General features: G+C 60.3%; 1 protein-coding gene across 2 annotated transcripts in view; it reads right to left on the reverse strand.

Annotated features, from left to right (window-relative positions):
• Positions 1-6,914: 6,914 nt before the first annotated feature.
• Positions 6,915-20,317, reverse strand: part of ROBO3 (roundabout guidance receptor 3) — a 237,877-nt gene continuing 224,474 nt past the window's right edge. For both annotated transcript variants that reach the window (XM_074936629.1, XM_074936630.1), the window contains exons 18-28: positions 18,308-18,331; positions 17,713-17,755; positions 17,436-17,590; positions 16,773-17,048; positions 16,262-16,427; positions 14,332-14,559; positions 9,722-9,903; positions 9,301-9,408; positions 8,833-9,009; positions 8,148-8,302; positions 6,915-7,371 (exon numbers count right to left, since the gene is read on the reverse strand). In XM_074936629.1, the coding sequence (XP_074792730.1) occupies positions 7,360-7,371; positions 8,148-8,302; positions 8,833-9,009; positions 9,301-9,408; positions 9,722-9,903; positions 14,332-14,559; positions 16,262-16,427; positions 16,773-17,048; positions 17,436-17,590; positions 17,713-17,755; positions 18,308-18,331 (1,526 nt within the window). In that variant the 3' untranslated portion in view covers positions 6,915-7,359. The remainder of the gene's footprint in view (positions 7,372-8,147; positions 8,303-8,832; positions 9,010-9,300; positions 9,409-9,721; positions 9,904-14,331; positions 14,560-16,261; positions 16,428-16,772; positions 17,049-17,435; positions 17,591-17,712; positions 17,756-18,307; positions 18,332-20,317) is intronic.

Raw genomic sequence — 20,317 nt, forward strand, 5'->3', positions numbered from 1 at the left:
CCAGGCCGCTGCACGTCTGCCCTGCTGCTGGGAGAGTCGAACGCACAGTCCCAAGCCCGGCAGCGTCTCCAGGGACCTGACTACCCGCCCCAGCCTGGCTGCCTGGGCAAAGCCACGCTCTGCTGTACTGGAACCCGCACACGTCACCTCAGGGTCGCCCAGGCACTGCGGAAGTCAGGCAGGCTCCATGCAGGGCCAGCCCAACCGCCCCGGGGAGTGACTGCCTCTGCCTTTGCCACGTGCATGCAGCGGGCGGGCGGAGAGCCAGGGCTGGCGGGGTTATCGGGGCTCCTGACAGGCTTCTGGCTGGACTGTGAACAGGGCATGGGCACACAATCATCAGCCTTTGTGCCCTGAGTGCAATTCGGACCCTTTCCCTCTAGGCCTTTGGAGACAGCAGAGCTGGGCAGGGGCCAGGCGCAGCCAGAATTCTAGGCTGCTTTTGTTATGTTTCCTCCGCCCCTAGAGAGAAAACAGTGGGGAGTCTGGTGGGCACTTACTGATGGTCTGAGGAGTCTCGCTGGGCTGGGAAATCTGCCCTTTGGTGCAGTCCTGCTGGTAGGGCTGGGTTAGCCATGCCCAGATGGGTGAGTCCTGCCCTGGCATGGCGGGGAAATGCCACCCATCCATCCCCAGCACTCGTCAGACATGTCTATTGATGGGAGCCCGCCGGGGTGCGAACACCAACATGGTAGCATGGTACACTCACCTACATGCAAAGTCCCAAACGGCGTCTTTCCGAGTGGTAAAGCCCCAGTGCAGAAGGTGGCTGGCAGATCAGGTGGGTGGCATCCATTAGTGCAGGACTGGGGGCGTCCCAGGAGAGACGTGGAGCAGAGGGGAGCCCCAGCACTGCGGCACTGTTCATTGCAGGGAGCTGAAGCAGGCTGCTGCTTGGGGTGGGAGCTCAGGCGTGAGGCAGGCCTGGCCTGTCGGTGCTCAATCTGTGGTCCCAGAGCAGCCAGCTGAACGGAGATGGATCCCCAGCACCTCTGCTGGCAGGCCCAGCCTGAGCCGCGGCCCCCTTGCCCAGCCCCCCCAGCCCCGCTGAGTGTGCCGGTGCTCAGTGACCTTCACTTCACCTCCCGAGTCACTCGAACAGCCCTGCCTGTGTGAGAATCAATCGCGCTGCTCCTGGGGCGATCGATGGGCTGGGTGCTGGAGTGAGAGCACGTCCTCCATGAGTGGTGATGCCTGAGTGCGGAGGGCTGGCACCACACCGGTGCATTAGCGAGCACACTGATAACATCTGCAGACACCACCATGCTGGGAGGGGTTGCAAGCGGTTTAGGGGGATAAGATTAAAATTCAAAATGATCTGCACAGACTGGCAAAATAATCTGAAGTAAATAGGATGAAATTCAATAAGGACAAATGCAAGGTAGTCCACTTAGGAAGGAGCAATCAGTTGCATGTGTACAAAACGGGAAATGACGGCCTAGGAAGGAGTCCTGCGGAAAGGGATCTGGGGGTCATAATGGATCACTAGCTAAATATGAGTCAACAGTGTAACGCTGTTGCAAAAAAAGTGAACATCATTCTGGGATGTATTAGCAGGCGTGTTGTAAGCAAGACACAAGAAGAAATTCTTCCACTGTACTTCACACTGATTAGGTCTCAGCTGGAGTATTGTGTCCAGTTCTGGGCACCACATTGCAGGAAAGATGTGGACAAATTGGAAAGTCCAGAGGAGAGCAACAAAAATGATGAAAGGTCTAGAAAACATGACCTATGAGGGAAGATTGAAAGAATTGGGTTTGTTTAGTCTGGCGGAGAAGACTGAGAGAGGACATGATAACCGTTTTCAAGTACATACAAGGTTGTTACAAGGAGGAGGGAGGTAAATTGTTCTCATTAACCTCTGAGGATAGGACAAGAAGCAATGGGCTTAAATTGCAGCAAGGGTGGTTTAGGACATTAGAAAAACTTCCTGTCAGGGTGGTTAAGCACTGGAATAAATTGCCTAGAGAGGTTGTGGAATCTCTGTCATTGGAGTGTTTTAAGAGTAGGTTATACAAACACCTGTCAGGGATGGTCTAGATAATACTTAGTCCTGCCTTGAGTGCAGGGGACTGGAATAGTCCTGTGAGTCTATGATTCTATGATTCCCCTTCCTGGACTGCAGGGCCAAACTCACCACCTGGCATGGGGCAGCTGGGCAGAAATTCATAGAGTCTAAGGCCAGAAAGGACCACTGTGACCATCTAGTCTGAACCCTGCATAGCACAGGTCAAAGACCTGCTCCACAATAAGGCCTAGCACAGAGCTTTTGGAATAACAGCCAATGTGGATTTAAACATTGCCTGTGATGGAGAATCCACCACGACTCTTGGGAAATTACTCACTGTCAAAAATGTATGCCTTATTTCTAGTCTGACTTAGTCTAGCTTCAACTTCTAGCCATGGGAACATGTTAGACCTTTCCCTGCTGCATTGAAGAGCCCCTTAGTCAATATTTGTTCCCCATGTAGGTACTTATAGACTGTGATCAAGTCATAGAATCATAGAATATTAGGGTTGGAAGAGACCTCAGGAGGTCATCTAGTCAAACCCCCTGCTCAAAGCAGGACCAATCCCCAACTAAATCATCCCAGCCAGGGCTTTGTCAAGACTGACCTTAAACCTCTACAGATGGAGATTCCACCATCTCCCTAGGTAACCCATTCCAGTGCTTCACCACCCTCCTAGTGAAATAGTTTTTCCTAATATCCAACCTAGACCTCCCCCACTGCAACTTGAGACCATTGCTCCTTGTTCTGTCATCTGCCACTGCTGAGAACAACCGAGCTCCAGCCTCTTTGGAAACCCCCTTCAGGTAGTTGAAGGCTGCTATCAAATCCCCCCACACTCTTCTCTTCTGCAGACTAAATAACCCCAGTTCCCTCAGCCTCTCCTCATAAGTCATGTGCCCCAGCCCCCTAGTCATTTTCGTTGACTTCCACTGGACTCTTTCCAATTTCTCCACATCCCTTCTGTAGTGGGGGGACCAAAACTGGACGCAATACTCCAGGTGTGGCCTCACCAGTGCCGAATAGAGGGGAATAATCACTTCCCTCAACCTGCTGGTAATGCTCCTACTAATACGGCCCAATATGCCATTAGCCTTCTTGGCAACAAGGGGACACTGTTGACTCATATCCAGCTTCTCGTCCACTGTCACCCCTAGGTCCTTTTCTGCAGAACTGCTGCCTAGCCAGTTGGTCCCCAGCCTGTAGCAGTGCATGGGATTCTTCCGTCCTAGGTGCAGGACTCTGCACTTGTCCTTGCTGAACCTCATCAGATTTCTTTTGGCCCAATTCTCCAATTTGTCTAGGTCACTCTGGACCCTATCCCTACCCTCCAGCATATCTACCTCTCCCCCCAGCTTAGTGTCATCCGTGAATTTGCTGAGGGTGCAATCCATCCCATCATCCAGATCATTAATGAAGATGTTGAACGAAACCAGCCCCAGGACCGACCCCTGGGGCATTCTGCTTGATACTGGCTGTCAACTAGACATCGAGCTGTTGGTTACTACCTGTTGAGCCTGATGATCTAGCCAGCTTTCTATCCACCTTATAGTCCATTCATCCAGCCCATACTTCTTTAACTTGCTGGCAAGAATACTGTGGGAGACTGTATCAAAAGTTTTGCTAAAGTCAAGGTATATCACATCCACCACTTTCCCCATATCCACAGAGCCATTTTTCTCATCAAAGAAGGCAATCAGCTTGGTCAGCCATGACTTGCCCTTGGTGAATCCATGTTGACTGTTCTTGATCATCTTCCTCTCCTCCAAGTGCTTCAGAATTGATTCCTTGAGGACCTGCTCCATGATTTTTCCAGGGTCTGGGGTGAGGCTGATTGGCCTGTAGTTCCCCAGATTCTCCTTCTTCCCTTTTTTAAAGATGGGCACTACATTAGCCTTTTTCCAGTCATCCGGGACCTCCCCTGATTGCCACGAGTTTTCAAAGATAATGGTCAATCTGCAATCACATCAGCCAACTCCCTCAGCACCCTCAGGTGCATTGCATCCAGCCCCAGGGACTTGGGCATGTCCAGCTTTTCTAAATCATCCTTAAGCTGTTCTTTTACCACTAAGGGCTGTTCACCTCCTCCCTATACTGTGCTGCCCAGTGCAGCCATCTGGGAGCTGACCTTGTCTGTGAAGATTGAGGCAAAAAAAAGCATTGAGTACTTCAGGTATTTCCACATCATGAGTCATTATGTTGCCTCCCGCATTCAGTAAGGGTCCCGTGCTTTCCCTGACCCTTTTCTTCTTGCTAACATACCTGTACAAACCCTTCTCGTTACCCTTCACATCCCTTGCTAGCGGCAACTCCAATTGTGCTTTGGTCTTCCTATTACACCCCTGCACGCTCGAGCAATATTTTTATACTCTTCCCTAGTCATCTGTCCAAGTTTCCACTTCTTGTAAGCTTCCTTTTTGTGTTTAACAGATTTCTCTGTTAAGCCAAGCTGGTCGTCTACCATATTTGCTATTCTTTCTGTACATGGGGATGGTCATCACAAGTCAGCTTAACAATGTCATCACTTTGTTAAGCTAACTAGATCGAGCTCCTTGAGTCCATCACTTACTCCTGGGGGAATTCTGCACCACTGCACAATGCAGAATTTTGCAGAAATTAATGTTTTGCCTGCAGAATTTTGCTGCTGGCCACCACTAGGGGCCGCTGGACCCAGCCGAGCCCAGCTCCCACACAGAAGCCACTGCCGGGGGGAAGGGGAGGACGCTCGAGGGTTCCTGCCAGCTGCAGTTCCCAGAATGCCCTGAGGGAGGCGTGCAGGAAACTCCACTCTATTGAAAGCCTGGGACCAAGTATCAGGCTGCTTCCCCCTTTGAATCTCTGGGCTCGGGGTGTGGGTGGGGTGTCTGGGCTCGGGGGCCACGGCTGAGCTCTGGGGGTGTGTGTGCAGGTATCTGGACTGGAGGGGTCCTGCGGCTGGGTTCTGGGGAAAGGGGGTTTGGATGCAGTCTGGGGGGGCCCGAAGCTGGCCTTGGGGGGGTTGGATTGTGGGTGTCTTGCCCCCCCATCTGGGCTCTGGGGAAGGGGGGAAGGGAGCAGAGAAATAGGAACTGGGTTGTCATAGGGGTTTCTTTAACTCTCTACTCCTGGGGGAATTTTTGTGTGTGTCTGCATTGTTTCAGACATACTTGTTGACAGGTATTTTGAAATAAATGATGAAAATAACCGAAACTGGTGGGATTATGTCGTGTTATTTTGACAGATAAAATTTGCAGAATTTTAAAATAGTGTGCGCAGAATTTTTAATTTTTTGGCACAGAATCTTTTTGTGCAGGATGCCCCCAGGAGTAGGCACTATAAAGCAGGTTTTCTCACCCTTTAATCATTCTAGTGGCTCTTCCCTGACCCCTCCAATTTATCCGCATCCTTCTTGACCTGTGGACACCAGAACGGGACACAGGATGACAGCCTCAGTCACACCAGTGCCAAGTACAGAGGTTAAATAGCCTCGCTGCGTCTATTTGAGATTCCCCTATTCCCCCCGCCCCCCAGCCCCAGAGCAGCACATGGGCTGGGCTGCAAAACGCGGGAGGTGACGTTCACTCTGCTGCTGCTGCCCCCCATTCCTGGGGGGGCGGGAGGGAGGTGACCGGGGGGACAGAAGGTGACCCACAGCCCTGCTGCTGCTTGGAGGCCTCATTGAGCCGCAGAAGCCGGGGTACCTCTCAGCCAGGGAGCTGAGTGCGCCGGTGCCCCCCCCAGCCCGGGACCTTCTCCCGGGCCGCAGCGCTGCAGGAGGCCAGCACCAGCCACCTCAGCGCCCGAACGTCCCCGGCGCTGCTGTAAGGGGCTTGCCAGGGCTCCAGAGCACGTTCTGTGCCTGCAAACACGGCGTCTGCAGCTCCCGCCCCCCCCGGCGCTGGCCCGACGGCTCGGCCCTGCCAGGGGATGGCATGCTGGCCCCATGGGCAGAGGTACAGCTGTCCCAGCAGTGAGGGGAGACCCCTCGGCTCAGCACTTGCCAAGCTGTGATCTGCTGCCACTCCCCTGCCATGCCCCCGGGGCAGACACACGTGTAGCCAGGGCATTAGCACTCGGACCCCCATGCGCCCCAGTCGGGCCCTGAGCAGGCTCAGCGGACACGGCCAGTGGGCTGGGCAGGGGCGTGTTGGAGGCCAGGCTTGGGCACACCCCTCCGTTGCCCTGGGGTTCGTCACAGGCAGCGAGTCGTTAGTGCAGGGGCAGCGTGGCGTGGCCTGGCAGACATGGCATCTCGCAGTGCCCCAAGCGCCCACGCCCCCCCCTGCCCACATGGCAGGTCCAGACCGTAGTGAGTTGCCAGGGCACTGAGTGCCATGCTGGGCTGTCCCTCCCCACCTTGCTGGGGCTGGAGACTGCAGCGGGTGGCCCCCCCTTCACTGAGCACTGAGTCTGGCCCCCGGGCCAAGCCTCAGCAGCCGGCTCCCCCTGCCCCAGGCTGGACCAGCCCCTGGGGCCAAGCCCCAATTTAGGGTTTATAAAAAGCTTTTGCCAGCCCCATCGATCCCTGTCCCGGCCCGGCCTTTTCAAACCATCCGTGACACGGGTTTGAAGTGACCCCTCACTCAGCTGGTGCGGGGGCCAGAGCCCGGCAGTGACACGGACGAGACACAGAACTAACCTGGGGCCGCCCTGGGCAGGGGCTAGCGGGTAAATGGCCCCAGGCGGGGAACAGCTGAGATTGTTGTTAAGTTTTCACTTGCAATAACCTGAGCTTTGACTAACAGTGCAGGCGAGGAGCCCGCTCCGCACAGCACTGGCAGTGTGGCATTAAGCACGTTTAGGGAATATTCTGAGGCCTAGGACGTGCCCCCCACTCCCCGCCCCAGGGCAGCCCCCTGCTGCCGCCCATCACCCAGGACCCAGACCTCCCCTGCCCCAATAAGCAAAGCCCGTCGCTCTGTCCAGGGTAACAAACAGCTTTATTGGTTGTTTTACAAAAGGGTTCATTAGCTACCAAAAAACACCCCTGCCCACACGAGGGGCTGGTTGGGCTGGCAGTGCCCCACGGGCAACGCGAGCCGTGCGGGTGGGCTGCTCTCTGTGCCTGGCTTGAAGCTGGTCCTGCCCCAGCTGCCTGCCCCTGCCCTGCTGGGCACAAACCTTCCTTTGCAGAACTGCCGGCTTGGTACTGAACGGGCCCATGCAGGCCTCACCCACGAGCCCCGTGTCCTGGGTATAAACACAGCCTGCCTGCCGCTCCCAACCCCACCTATTTACAAGGGACTGGGCCGCCTGGCTCCAGTCACAGTGTCATCAATTAAACCAGCCCAAAGCCCAGAGCCCAGCCCAGATCTCAGGGCAGAGCCCTGCTCTCAGCCTGCGTCCGCTCACTCAGCCAGCGCCGCTGGCTTCATCTCTTCTCCTGCAAAGAGAGAAAATCGTCAGCAGGGCTGGGACCTGGGAGGGGCTAAGGCCAACGCGGGCATGGGCCAGACACAGCACGGCTTGGCTGGGCCCCTCTGCCCCACCCCTAGCTGTAGAGAGCATGGGGCCCCAGCCCCAGAGCTCGCCAGCTCCTGAGGCGATGCCCACTGGCCATGGGAAAATGCTACAGCAGCCCCACCTGTCGCTGGCAGCCATGGCCGGGGGGATCCAAGCTCCCTCTTTCTGTGGGACCCAGCCCTCCTCAGCATTCCCCGCCCTAGGACTCCTTTAGGGGCTGCTGCCCTGAGGTGGAGCTCCATTGGGAACACCCCTGCCATGCCCGTGATCCGGCTGCCCAGCCCACCACAGAAACACCCAGCTGTCTCCGAGCCAGCGGGCCCCTCCCGGGGGCTCCCCACAGCACAGCACAGCAGGGCCCATGTGAATGGGGCTGCTCCCTCCCGCAGGGCAAGGTTAAAGCCCCCTAATGGTCTGGCTTGGCCAGGCCCCTGTTCCGAGCCCTCCCTGCCCCTCCTAGCGAAACCCCTCTCCCACCGGCTGGAGACCCAGGAGAGCAAACCAGCCCCGGTGCAGCGTGCAGTGGAGAGAAAGGGAATCAGCCCCATCCAGCCCACGCTTGGCACCCCACACACCAGCCCCACCCCAGGGGGCCCAGTGTCCTGCCCTGGCTCTACCGTGCTGCTAGATACTGACCCTGCAGGTCGCTGCTCCCCCAGTGCCTGGCAGGCCCCCAGGTTACGCGCCTTGGCTCACCTCACTACGGTCCCCGGCTGTCCTGCTGCGGCCGGAGCCGTGGCCCCGGGACCCCGTCGAGCCCCTGGAGGACGAGCTGCCGGTCGTGGAGCAGTTGCTTGACACCTGGCCTCTGGAGAGGAAGGTGGGCCTGCTGTATGGGACGATCTCCTCCACTGCAAGGGAAGGGGCAGGCGCGTGGGTGGGGCTGGTGATGCCTCCCGCAGCCTCCTGCCCAACACGCGCCCGGCGGAACGGGGCCCTGCAGGGAGCCCCTGCAGCACATGGCAGGGGACAGGCAGCTCAGGCCCCCATGGCTAAGCCCCACCTCCCCACGGCATTTGATCTTTAATGTACCCAGTGCCCACAGCTCCTAGGCAGGGCCTGGACCCCATGGCCTCCCCTGGAGTCTGGCTGCAGGGCACCTCGGAGACCCGCAGTGCCCTGCCATGGAACCACATTGCCACCACGTCTGCTCAGCGCCCCACGTACAGCCCCACCCTGCAGCCCTGCTCGCAACGCCCTGGGACCACGTGGGCCCTCCCAGCAGCCAGGAGCCAGCTGGGGGGCTAGACATCGGGAGGGTCAGGCTCCATGTGTGGCTGGCAGGGCGCTGGCTGCGCAGACAATGGCACCATACCAGGCACATGCCTGTCTGTGCCCGCGGGTGGCCGGTTTCTGGCGGGTGCCGCACAGCGGGTGTTACCGTCTCGGTGCTGGTGCTGGCCCAGCACGGTCCGATGGCCAGCTCTCCGCTCTGCGGCGCGGGCACTGTGCACGTCCCTCTCCAGAGAGGAGGCGCTGCAGGCCGGTGGAGGCGCTGGGGGCTGAGCAGAGGCCCCGGGGTCCTCGCTGGGCGGGGGCAGTGGGGGCGGTGGCAGATCTGTGTGAGAAGCAGAGGGAATTGTTGTCAGCGGGCCAGTAAGGCTGTGCCCATCACACCCAGCCCAACCCAGGCCCCTCCCCAGCAGAGATACTGATGGGGGTTGGTGTGACTTGGGAAGGGGGCCCTGACACGGAGGTTACACCAATGGGGCCATTGGCTCCCTGGCAGACAGAAGAGCCAGGAGCCGTGCTGCCCGGCCTGCTCCTTGCTGCCCGGCTGGCATTGCCGGGGCGCTCGCTGCCACAGGAAGGAGCCGCTGGCGCTGCCATGTGCCGTGCCCACACTCACCTCCCTGTTTCTTCTCCCGGCGGTAATGGCTGGACTTGGGCTTTTTCTTCGTTCTCGTTTTCTGTGCTGGGGGGAGGGACACGTCACCGGGAGTGGGGCGGGCTTTACCTGTCGGCAAAGGCAGCGTGAGTCCCTGACCTGCCTCTGTCTCCCATCTCCACCCACGGGCGCCGGCGGCTGAGCGCTCGGTCCATGGGCCACGCACGTGCCCACAGCGCCTGGCTCGCTGTTCCCCCAGCTCTCCGCAGGCTTTAGCAAAGCTCTCCACAGCCGGAGCACACCGATCCCACCCTGGCAGCCCCAGAAACCAGGCTGACCATGGTGGGAGAGGGGGTATCAGTCCCTCTGTCTGGGCACAGGTGCCCCCACCTGCCGGGGCTGGGTGCTGCTGCGGGAACGTAGAGGGCTGGGCTGCACTCACCTGGGCTTGGGGAACTGATGTTCTCAGCACTGTGCGCTGGGGTCTGGCTCAGGTTGCGTCTGTGCCCGTGTCTGGGTGTGTGGCCATCGGCCCCCTCCGTAAGGGCATTGAGATTTGGGTCAGACTGGGTCAGGGGAGGGCTCGGGGCCCTGGGCAAAGCCCCCGAGCCGTTCGGCAACCGCCTGGAAAACAGCAAGGCCAGCCCAGTTAACCCACGCACTGCCTGGGAGCAGGCGGCTCCAGGAGCAGGTCTCCGGGAACCCACGCACCCCACCCGGGCAGACTTGCAAACACCAGCCATGGCTACAGCTGCCCCCTGCCAATGAGCCCCAGCTGAGAGGAGAGCCCAGCCTCTCTGGCCCCGTCAGACTGCCAGTGGGGCAGGGCTGCGCACAGCTCTGCTCTGGGGGCACCTGCCCAGCAGGAACTGGACCAAGACCCAGCAACCCATCTCCACTGGCTGGACAAGGGCCACGCCGCAGGACTGCTCTGGGCCCCCTTCGGCCCCAGCTCTGCTCCCAGGCTGCGAAAGTCACGAGAATGCAGCCTCTTGTGCACATCAGACAGGCTCCCAGGCACTGCCGGCGGGGGGGGGGGGTGCTGGAGGGGACGAAGAAGTGGGGGAAGAGCACAGGTAATGTGGAATAATTCATCAGGCAACCAGAGAGCCACCCTGGGCATTAATCACCCCTGGCCCAGCTGGGTCTCCCTGGAACCTCCGGGGGACATCCCCGTTCGAAAGCCACAGCACAGCGTTGTCCCAGGCGAGGGTAAGCGTGGATACTGCAGGTCAGGATACAGCAGAGCTGGGGGGGCCCAGGGCTGGGGTAGCAGGGGCTGTGGGTCGGGATTGAGGGGCACCGGCAGAGCGGCGTGTGGGGCCCAGGGCTGGGGTAGCAGGGGCTGGCGGTTGGGCTTGAGGGGCACTGGCAGAGTTAGGACACAGGGAGTTGTGCGAGAAAGCTCTCCAGGTGAAGGAGGAGTGACTACGTGGCCCTTGCGGGGAGCTGATTATCTGTTACTTTGTTTTTGTGTGCTTGCCATATGCCTGCTTGACTGGAATTTATAGTGTGGGCTGTTCGGGGGGCTGTGTGCTGAGGCTAGTGACCTGGGGTTTCTTAATGAGGCTCTAGCCTGCTGTCCTTTGAGCCCTAACCCCTTTAGGCTCCCTTGGCAAGGGGCTGGATCAGGTAGAACGGGGTGAACAGGTCAGCTCCAGAGCGACCGGAAGAGCTAGCAACCAGGGGAGTTTACAGAGGGAGCATGAGAGCCAGATGCTCCTAACAACCATTCTCTGAACCTAGGCCAACAAGTGCCCCCCTCCAAAAAGCCAACCAACCAACCAAAATCCCTGCAAGAGCACAAAGCATGCAGGCAGAGTCCCGCAGCAGACCGAGGCTAGCCAGCGTATTGCATGGAGTGCAGCCAGTACGGTTACCTGCCTTGTGGGCAGATGGCTTGCTGTGTGCGTGTTTGGTGCAAGGAGCTCTGGAGACCAGAGTGTCTGAATGGGATGAGCTAATGGAGACAGAGAGATGCAGAGATGAGACCTTCCAGGACACAGAAGCGGGTCCCACCCCCAGTCTGATGCCTCTGTGCTGTTGAGGAGGATGAAAGTCTCGGGGAAGAAGAACATCAAAATGGAGCAGAGGGAACTATCCCATAGTTGGGATCCTCCTTCCAGATGATGGCATGGTGTCCACTCACACTGAGGATACCTCTTCGGGGGAGAGGACCTCAATTAGAAGAGCCAGGTAACAGTACTGGGGGAGTCAATCATTAGAAACATAGCTAGCTGGGTTGTGATGACCGGGAGAACCACATAGTGAATTGCCAGCTGGGTGCAAAGGTTGAGGACTTCTTGAGACATCTAGACAGACTTATGTGCAGTGATGGGAAGGAGCCGGGAATCATGGTACCTGTGGGTACCAGTGACATAGTGAAAGGTAGGAGTGAGGTCCTGGAGGTCAAATTTAGGGTGCTAGGTAAGAGCTTGAAGTCCAGGACCTTTATGGTAGCATTCTCTGAATGCGTCCACCTCCACACACAGGGCCAGTTAGACCGGCAGAATGTTTGGATGAGACAATGGTGTTCGGAGGAGGGATTTAGATTTAGTAGGAAATGGGAAACTTTTGGGAAAGGAGGAGCTTATACAGGAAGGATGGATACCACCTAAACCAAACCAGAACCAGATTGCTGACACTTAACATTAAAATGTTTGTAGAGGATTTTTTTAAACTAAGGGCTGGGGGAAAGCCGACAGGTACGGAGGAGCACATGGTAAAGAACAGAATTGTCAGACAAGACCATAGATGAACACACTATGTTGGGGAAGAGTCAACAGAGCTTTTGTAAAGGGAAATCATGCCTCACCAATCTACTAGAATTCTTTGAGGGGGTCAACAAGCATGTGGACAAGGGTGATTTTTTGGATATACTGTACTTGGACTGTCAGAAAGCCTTTGACAAGGTCCCTCACCAAAAGCTCTTACGCAAAGTAAGCTATCATGGGATAAGAGGGAAGGTCCTCTCATGGATCAATAACTGGTTACAAGACAGGAAACGAAGGGTAGGAATAAATTATCAGTTTTTACAATGGAGAGAGGTAAATAGCGGCGTCCCCCAATGATCTATACTGGGACCATTGTTGTTCAGCATAATGATGGGGGGAAAGGCGTGAACAGAGAGGTGGCAAAGTTTGTAGACAATACAAAATTACTGAGGATAGTTAAATCCAAAGCGGACTGTGAAGAGTTACAAAGGGATCTCACTGAACTGAGTGGCTGGGTGGCACAATGGCAGATGAAATTCAATCTTGATAAATGCAGAGTAATGCCCATTGGAAAACATAATCCCAAAAAACCATACAAAATGATGGGGTCTAAATTAGCTGTTACCATTCTAGAAAGAGATCTTGGGGGTCACTGTGGAGAGTTCTCTGGAAACATCCGCTCAAAGTGCAGTGTCAGTCAAAAAAGTGAACAGAATGTTGGGAACCATTAGGAAAGGGATAAACAGAAAGAAAATATCCTAATGCCACTGTATAAACCCCTGGTGCGCCCACACCTTGAATACTGTGTGCAGTTCTGGTGGCCACAGCTCAAAAAAGATACATTAGAACTGGGAAAAGTACAGTGCAGGGCAACACAAATGATTGGGGGGGTGGAACAGCTTCTGTATGAGGGGAGATTAAAAAGACGGGGACTATTGAGTTTTAAGGGGGGCACAGGCACGGGAAGTAGGAGTGTGGGGGGTGCTGCAGCACCCCCAGTTTTATACGGTATCCCAGCTGCCGGCCCCGCTCCCAGCCACACACGCGGGGGCCCAGTTGCCGGTCCCGCAGGCGGGGCTCCGCTCCTGGCTCCGCGCCTGCCCCCAGCCTCGGCCACCTTATCCCTGTCTGTGTCCCCCCCGGACACACGGCCCTGCTCCTGGCCTCAGCTCTGGGGGGGGGGCACGTGATAAAAAGTTTGGGGATAGTTTTCCTGGCTTTCAGCACCCCCACTATGAAAAGCGTTCCAACGCCACTGAAGGGGGGATATGACAGAGGTCTATAAAATCATGAATGATGTGGAGAAAGTGGCTAAGGAAGTGTAATTTACCCCTTCACATAACACAAGCACCAGGGGTCACCCAATGAAATGAATAGGCAGCACGTTTAAAACAAACACAAGGAAGTACTTCTTCACACAACGCACTGTCAACCTGTGGAACTCCTTGCCAGGGGATGTCATGGGCGGCAGGTATAACAGGCCAGGGGAGTCAAGGGAGATTACTGAGGAACCCAGGAGGCTAAATAGCAAATGCTTCCTCCTCAGCTGCCCCAGAAACTGCATGGAGCACAGCACAGAGACAGATCAGAGAAATGCTTTTCCCCGGGCAGCTTGGGGTCTTGGGAGGGGAGGTGCACCTGGCTTGGGGCTCCTCTGGGCCACAGAGGGGAGGGGAGTCTGGGGGAACCTCCGGGTAGGTGTGAGTGTGTGTGTGTGGGGCTCGGGGCTCCGGCTGCCCCGGGACTCCTCTGGCCGACAGGGGGTGCTCGGGGCTTCTTCGGGCAAGAGGGGGGTCCTTGGGGCTCCGGCCATGGGGCGGGAGCGTGGACAGAAGGGGCAGAGCTGTGGCTTGCCTCCCCAAAGGGGGACTCTATCTGCTGCCCGTGGGGAATGTTGTGAAGGCCAAATTATAACAGGGTTCAAAAAAGAATTAGCTAAGTTTGTGGAGGATAGGTCTGACTATGGCTGTTAGCCCAGAGGGTCAGGACAGCAACTCCATGCTCTGTGAGTCCCTAAACTCTGATGTGAAGCTGGGACTGGACGACAGGGGATAATTGCCCCGTTCTGTACCTTCCCTCTGAAGCACCTGTCCCTGGCTGCTGTTGGAAGGCAGGATCCTGGGCTAGAGGGTCCATTGGTCTGACCCAGTCTGTCCGTTCTTACGTGTATGGGGGGAGCCCCGGGCTGGGGTATCAGGGGGCTGCGGGTCGGGATTGAGGAGCACAGGCAGAGCTGAGTGGGGAAGCTGGCGTGACCCAGGCTGGCACTTCACTCGCACAGCTTCTCTCTCCTGCGAAAGGCTCGGAGCCCCAGGGGTGGGGTGGGGGCGCCTCCTACCGGGGCAGGTGCGGGATCTCGAAGTGATGCAGCCTGGGGATGTCCTCGGCAGCTCTCATCTCATCGCGCGGCGAGGGCGTCAGCGTGGCCGTGGACTGCTGCCCGTAGGAGTGGACGGGTGAGGAGATGTCGCCGCGGGGCGGGGGCAGGGGGCACTGCTCCTCCTGGACATTCTCCATCAGGTAGGTGCGTTCGGGCAGCGGGGGGCACCATTCCTCCGCCTCCGCGCTGCAAGTGGGGGTATGTTAGACCCTGCCGGGCACCACAGGCCTGGACGGCGCCTTGGCTCTCACAGCCACCCCACTCAGCCCCGCAGGCCGCCCTCATCCCGCCCGGCTCCACATGCCACCGCACCCGTCCCACGGGCCTCCCCGCCCGGCTCCATGTGCCTTCCTGCCCGTCCCACGGGCCTCCCCGCCCGTCCCACGCACCTCCCCGTCCGTCCCACACGCCTCCCCGCCCGTCCCACATGCCTCCCCACCCATCCCACGGGCCTCCCTGCCCAGCTCCATGCACCTTCCTGTCCGTCCCACGGGCCTCCCCGTCCGGCTCCATGTGCCTCCCTGCCTGTCCCACGGGCCTCCCCACCCGTCCCACGTACCTTCCCACCTGTCTCACGCCCCTTCCCGCCCGTCCCACGGGCCTCCCCGCCCGGCTCCATGTGCCTCCCCGCCCATCCCACGGGCCTCCCCACCCGTCCCACGCACCTTCCCACCTGTCTCACGCCCCTTCCCGCCCGTCCCACGGGCCTCCCCGCCCGGCTCCATGTGCCTCCCCGCCCATCCCACGGGCCTCCCCACCTGTCCCACGCTCCTTCCCAGCCGTCCCACGCCCCTTCCCGCCCGTCCCACGGGCCTCCCCGCCCGGCTCCATGTGCCTTCCTGCCCATCCCACGGGCCTCCCCGCCCATCCCATGCGCCTCCCCGCCCGGTTCCATGTGCCTTCCCGCCCGTCCCACGCCCCTTCCTGCCCATCCCACGGGCCTCCCCGCCCATCCCATGCGCCTCCCCGCCCGGTTCCATGTGCCTTCCCGCCCGTCCCATGGGCCTCCCCACCTTGCCCACACGCCTCCCCGCCCGTCCCATGAGCCTCCCCGCCTGGCTCCATGTGCCTTCCCGCCTGTCCCACGGGCCTCCCTGCCCGGCTCCACACGCCCCCCCGCCTGTCCCACGGGCCTCCCCACCCGTCCCACGCACCTCCCTGCCCGTCCCACATGCCTCCCCGCCTGCCCCATGGGCCTCCCTGCCCGGCTCCATGTGCCTTCCCGCCCGTCCCACGGGCCTCCCCACCCGTCCCACACGCCTCCCCGTCTGTCCTACAGGCCTCCCAGCCCGGTTCCATGTGCCTTCCCGCCTGTCCCACGGGCCTCCCCGCCCGGCTCCACACGCCCCCCGGCCTGTCCCACGTACCTCCCTGCCCGGCTCCACGCGCCTCCCTGCCCCTCCCACGGGCCTCCCCCCCCGTCCCACACGCCTCCCTGCCCGGCTCCACGCCCCTCCCCGCCCATCCCACAGACCTCCCCACCCGGCTCCACGTGCCTCCCTGCCCGTCCCACTAGCCTCCCCACCCGGCTCCACGTGCCTCCCTGCCCAGCTCTACAGGCCCCCGGCGCAAAGCCAGGCCGAAGGGGGAAGCGCCCCATGGCTATGGCTGTAATCAGCCTCTGTCATAGACTCCCCTGACCGAGCCTCTGACCTGACCCAGGCAGGCTGGCAATGCCATAGGTCTGCCTGGGCCCTCCCAGCTCCCTGCAGTGCCTCTGGCAGGGCTGGGGGAGTCTGGTGCGAGTGGCAATGTTTGCCCGATCCTGGCAGCCACTGGTGCAGACTCTGTGTTGCCATGGGCACCGAGATCCTGGCCGTGGGATTGCTGGGTGTTTGTGCGGTGGCACCGTCCCTGCTAGGACAGAGAGAGCGGTAACTGTGCTCACCTGGCAGCCAGCTCCTCCTCCTCCTCCTCCTCCTCCTCCTCCTCCGCCTCCTCCACGTACTGGCTCAGCTCGCTGGCCGGAGGTGGAGGGGGCAGCAGCTCCGTCCAGTTCAGCGAGGGTGTTTTCACCGGCTTCCCCATCGACTTTGCTTTGCCGATTTTCACCACTAGAGAGACCGGAGCCAGACAGGCTTTTCTGACACAGCGAGTGGGGCAGCCCCACAGCGAGCCCCCTGCCTCTCGCCTGCCCTCGGAGTCCACAGTGGCTGTTGAGGGCGTGGGCTGGGCCCAGGGTCCAGCCAATCCCCTTTGGAGACACACGGCGCTTCCCAGCACTCTGCGGTGTCCTTGGGGTGCTCCTGGCAGCGGAAGGTGGCTCCCATGCCCAGAGGGTGCCTGGGGCCAGCCGTCGGAAGAGCCAACTCTGTGCCTGGCACTGGCTCACTGGGCCCCCACCCCGCGTCCCCCGGGCTCCACAGCCCGACCAGCTGCACACCCAACGGCGTCCCTACCCTGCTCAGCTCTGCTGCGCTCCGGGAGCGCGTACTGGCTGCCGGAGGGGCCAGGCTGGGGGCTCCGCGGGCTCTCCTCTGCGTCAGGGGAGGGCAGGCTGGGCACCCCGTATGGCACCAGGGGCGTGCTGGCATAAGGCGTGGTGTGCTGCGAGAAGGCCCCGTTGAAGGTCCTCATCTCGTCGCTGGCAGGGTCAATGGTGCTGTAAATGGGCCCGTCCGACGTGCCCGCCCCAAACTTCTCCGTCTGGGCGAGGTAGTTGGAAATCCCAGCCTCTGCGGGGCAAGTTACAGACACAGGACACTGCGCTATGGGGACAGCTCAGCCACGTTTGGGGTCATTTGGCTCCTGTCCTGCCCACCACGTGGCTGAGCTGTTGCTGGCCCAGAGTTCCCAGCGTTGGACCAGCTGCCTTGGGCTGCTTCTCCTGCCCCTCTCCAGGAGCTCGGCCCATCTGCTCCCCAGAGCCAGCGACAGCAAAGCCGGCTTGGGCCCCCAAAGAGGGACTCAGCTCGGCTCCTTCGCCCACCCAGCCCCCACAGCCTTGGGGCCGGAGATGCCCCAGACATGGGCCCATTCGTCCTGGCCCCTTTCCTGGCTGCTCTAAGCCCAGCCCCCTGCCACGGCCTGGCCACCCGCAGCTCCCCATGCCCCACCAGTACCATTGTAATATCTCTCCGTGGCATCATGGATCCCCGTGCAGCAGCTCGTGCCAGGCTCCTTGGCATTCCCATTGAGCAGCAGGTTGGGGGCGGGCCACGAGTCCGCCAGCCAGGGGTAGTTGGAGGCGCTGGTGGCCATGGCCAGCATGCCTGGTCTGCAGGGAGAGAGGGTAGGGCTGGGGCTTATGTTCACTGCGTGCTGGGTAGCCCTGCTGGAGGGTTTCCCCAGCAGCCCCCGGCCGCTGCGGAGCGTGGGGTGGGAGGCCTCTGCACTCACCTGCTGTTGCCGTGTGCCAGCCCCTCTGCGTGCGGGAACGAGACTGAAAGAGACAGAGATGCTGCGCTGAGACCCGGCTGCTGAGGGTCGGGTGAGGCCTCGTTGCTGCGGGTTGTGTTTGACTCGGCTGATGAGGGTCGGGTGGGACCCAGGGGCCAGGCCCAGCTGCCATTGCAGAGCATGGTGACCAGGCTGTGGTAAGCAGGCAGCTCCCACAGTTCAGCAGCCCAACCCCCGCCCCAAAAAATCCCCACAGGTCCATGTCGCAGGCCAGGACCAAGACACCTCCAGGGCCGGGCCGGGCTCTGACCTATGTGGACAGGGCTTGGCCGGGCACCGTTTGGGTGAAGGGGGTGAGAGACATGGCAGAGACGGCAGCAGCGAGAAAGCCGAGCAGGGACCCGCTGGGGACAGCTCTTTGGGTGCAGGCGACGGCAGGCTTGGCACTGCAAGCACAGCTGGTCTCCTGCTGCTCGCCTCCTCCTGTGTTCAGGCAATCGGGACTTCGTAGATAACCTTTGTAACTCAAGCTGGGTCAAGGGGCCCCGCCACGTTCTCGGGGAGCCCCGTGGCTGGGGCGAGGGAAGGGCCTTACCTGCTGGCGTGTAGGCAAAGGAGGCTGCAAGAGAGGAGGGGAGACGGTCAGTCGCAGCAGCTGCAGGCAGGAGGAGAATGCCAGGGCACAGCAGGGGAGCGAGCAGCAGGGCAGGAGGTGGGAGCTGGGACCAGGCACAGGGCAGCGCAGGGGCATTCACAGGAGCATGGCACACCGCACCCCCGTCAGGCCCCAGGCCCCCAGGCTGGCACATTCTACTGGGAGGGGTGGGTGACACAGAGGCCCTGCTCCCTTTGGGCCCCAGCCTTGTTCCCCTGGAGCTGCCTCTGCCCCAGCTGTCTGGTGCTAGCAGCCACGCTGGGGAGCCCGGGCCTCCCCAGTGGGCAGCAGGCACAGGGATCCCCAGCGTAAGGGTTCACCAAAGGGTGGCTTGTGAGGTCTCAGCTGAGGGCTAGTAGCTTCTGGGGTGGGGCTGGGGATGTGGGGTTTGGGGTGCAGGAGGGGGCTCAGGGCTGGGGCAAGGGGTTGGCTTGGGGGGTACAGGGTCCCGGTAGCGCTTTCTGTGACTCCCAGGAAGCGGGTGCCAGGTCCCTGTGGCCCCTAGGTACAGGGTGGCCAGGGAAGCTCTGCGTGCTGCCCTCGTGCCTGCAGGCGTCACCCCTGCAGCTCCCATTGGTAGCGGTTCCCAGCCAATGGGAGCTGTGGAGTCGGCACTGGGATGGGGGCAGCGCACTGAGCCTCTCTGGCCGCCCATGGGGCTACAGGGACCTGGCGGCCACTTCTGGGAGCTGTGCAGAGCTAGGGCGGGCAGGGAGCCTGCCTTAGCCCTGGGCCCCCACTTTGCTGCTGACTGGACTTTTAACGGCCCAGTCAGCGGTGCCGGTCAGAGCCACCGGGTCCCTTTTCGACCGGACGTTCCGGTCAAAAAACGGACAGTCAGCAGGGCCAGTGGGTTGGTCTGATGTACTCAGGGTACCAAGAGGCCCCTGGATCCTTCACTGAGGGGCTGTTGTCTCCTGGCCGAGAGGCGCAGCCAGCCTGGCTGGGAAGCGTGGCCGAGCAGTGACTGTGGTTCTCAACCTTTGATTGTATAGAATTGAATTCTGTTCAGTCTGTTTTCAGTCTGGCTCTCGCGGCCCCCTCAGACAGTGTGCAGGCCCCCAGGGCTCCGCAGAGCACAGGCTGAGAACCACGGCTGCATGGGACGGGAGAGTGTCTAGGCTCTCGAGTACGTGCTCGGACTTCATTAGATTTGTAACCAGGTGTTCCCACCAAGGGCTGAGCGTGAAGCAGGGCAGTGAGTGGAGGGGAACAGGTGAGCTGGGTGCACTGAACCTTTGGGAACAGCGGATCGGGCACTGCGAGAGCCAGGGGACTGGGGCCGGATGCTCCGGGGAGGCGCGGGAGGGCTCGGGGGTTGCGAGGTGTCACTTGCTAGCCTGCAGAGAGTGCGGGGCGTACGAGGCCCAGAGGGCAGTGCCTGTGTTGCCTGGGGCCGCTGCAGTGGGGAGCTGACCCCTGGGAGGCACAGACAGGGCTCCCTCCTGCTAAGGACAGGAGGTAGCGAGGTGCCCACAGGCCTGGGCACCCCCAGGAAGCGTCACACCCATGTGCGGAGGGTAAGCAGACGGGGCGAGCTCTGCACATGGGCTGGCTCTGGGGGGAAGCAGCCAGGCTGTGGGGATGGCCGCCTTATGTCCCAGGCAGAGCCTGACTTGCCCGCACCTAATCTGGAGTGGCCCAGTCCATGGCACAGTGTGATGATGGTGGTGGGCGGGGGGGGGCAGTCCCTGGTGAGCAGGGGAGGGGCTGATCCCTGGCATGAGGTTGGGGTGGGGGCTGGTCATGGTGCATGGTGATCAGGGTTGGGGTGGGGGCTATCCCTGGTGCACTGGGGTGGGGGTGGTCCCTGGCATGCTGGGGTGGGGGCAGACTCTGGTGTGTGGTGGTGGGGGTTGGGGTGGGAGCTGTCTCTGGTACGCTGGAGTGGGATCGGTCCTTGGTGTGTGGTGGTGGGGGTTAGGGTGGAGGCTGTCCCTGGCATGCTGG

The sequence above is a fragment of the Natator depressus genome, chromosome 22 (genome assembly GCF_965152275.1).
Source record: "Natator depressus isolate rNatDep1 chromosome 22, rNatDep2.hap1, whole genome shotgun sequence".
Lineage (NCBI taxonomy): Eukaryota > Metazoa > Chordata > Testudines > Cheloniidae > Natator > Natator depressus.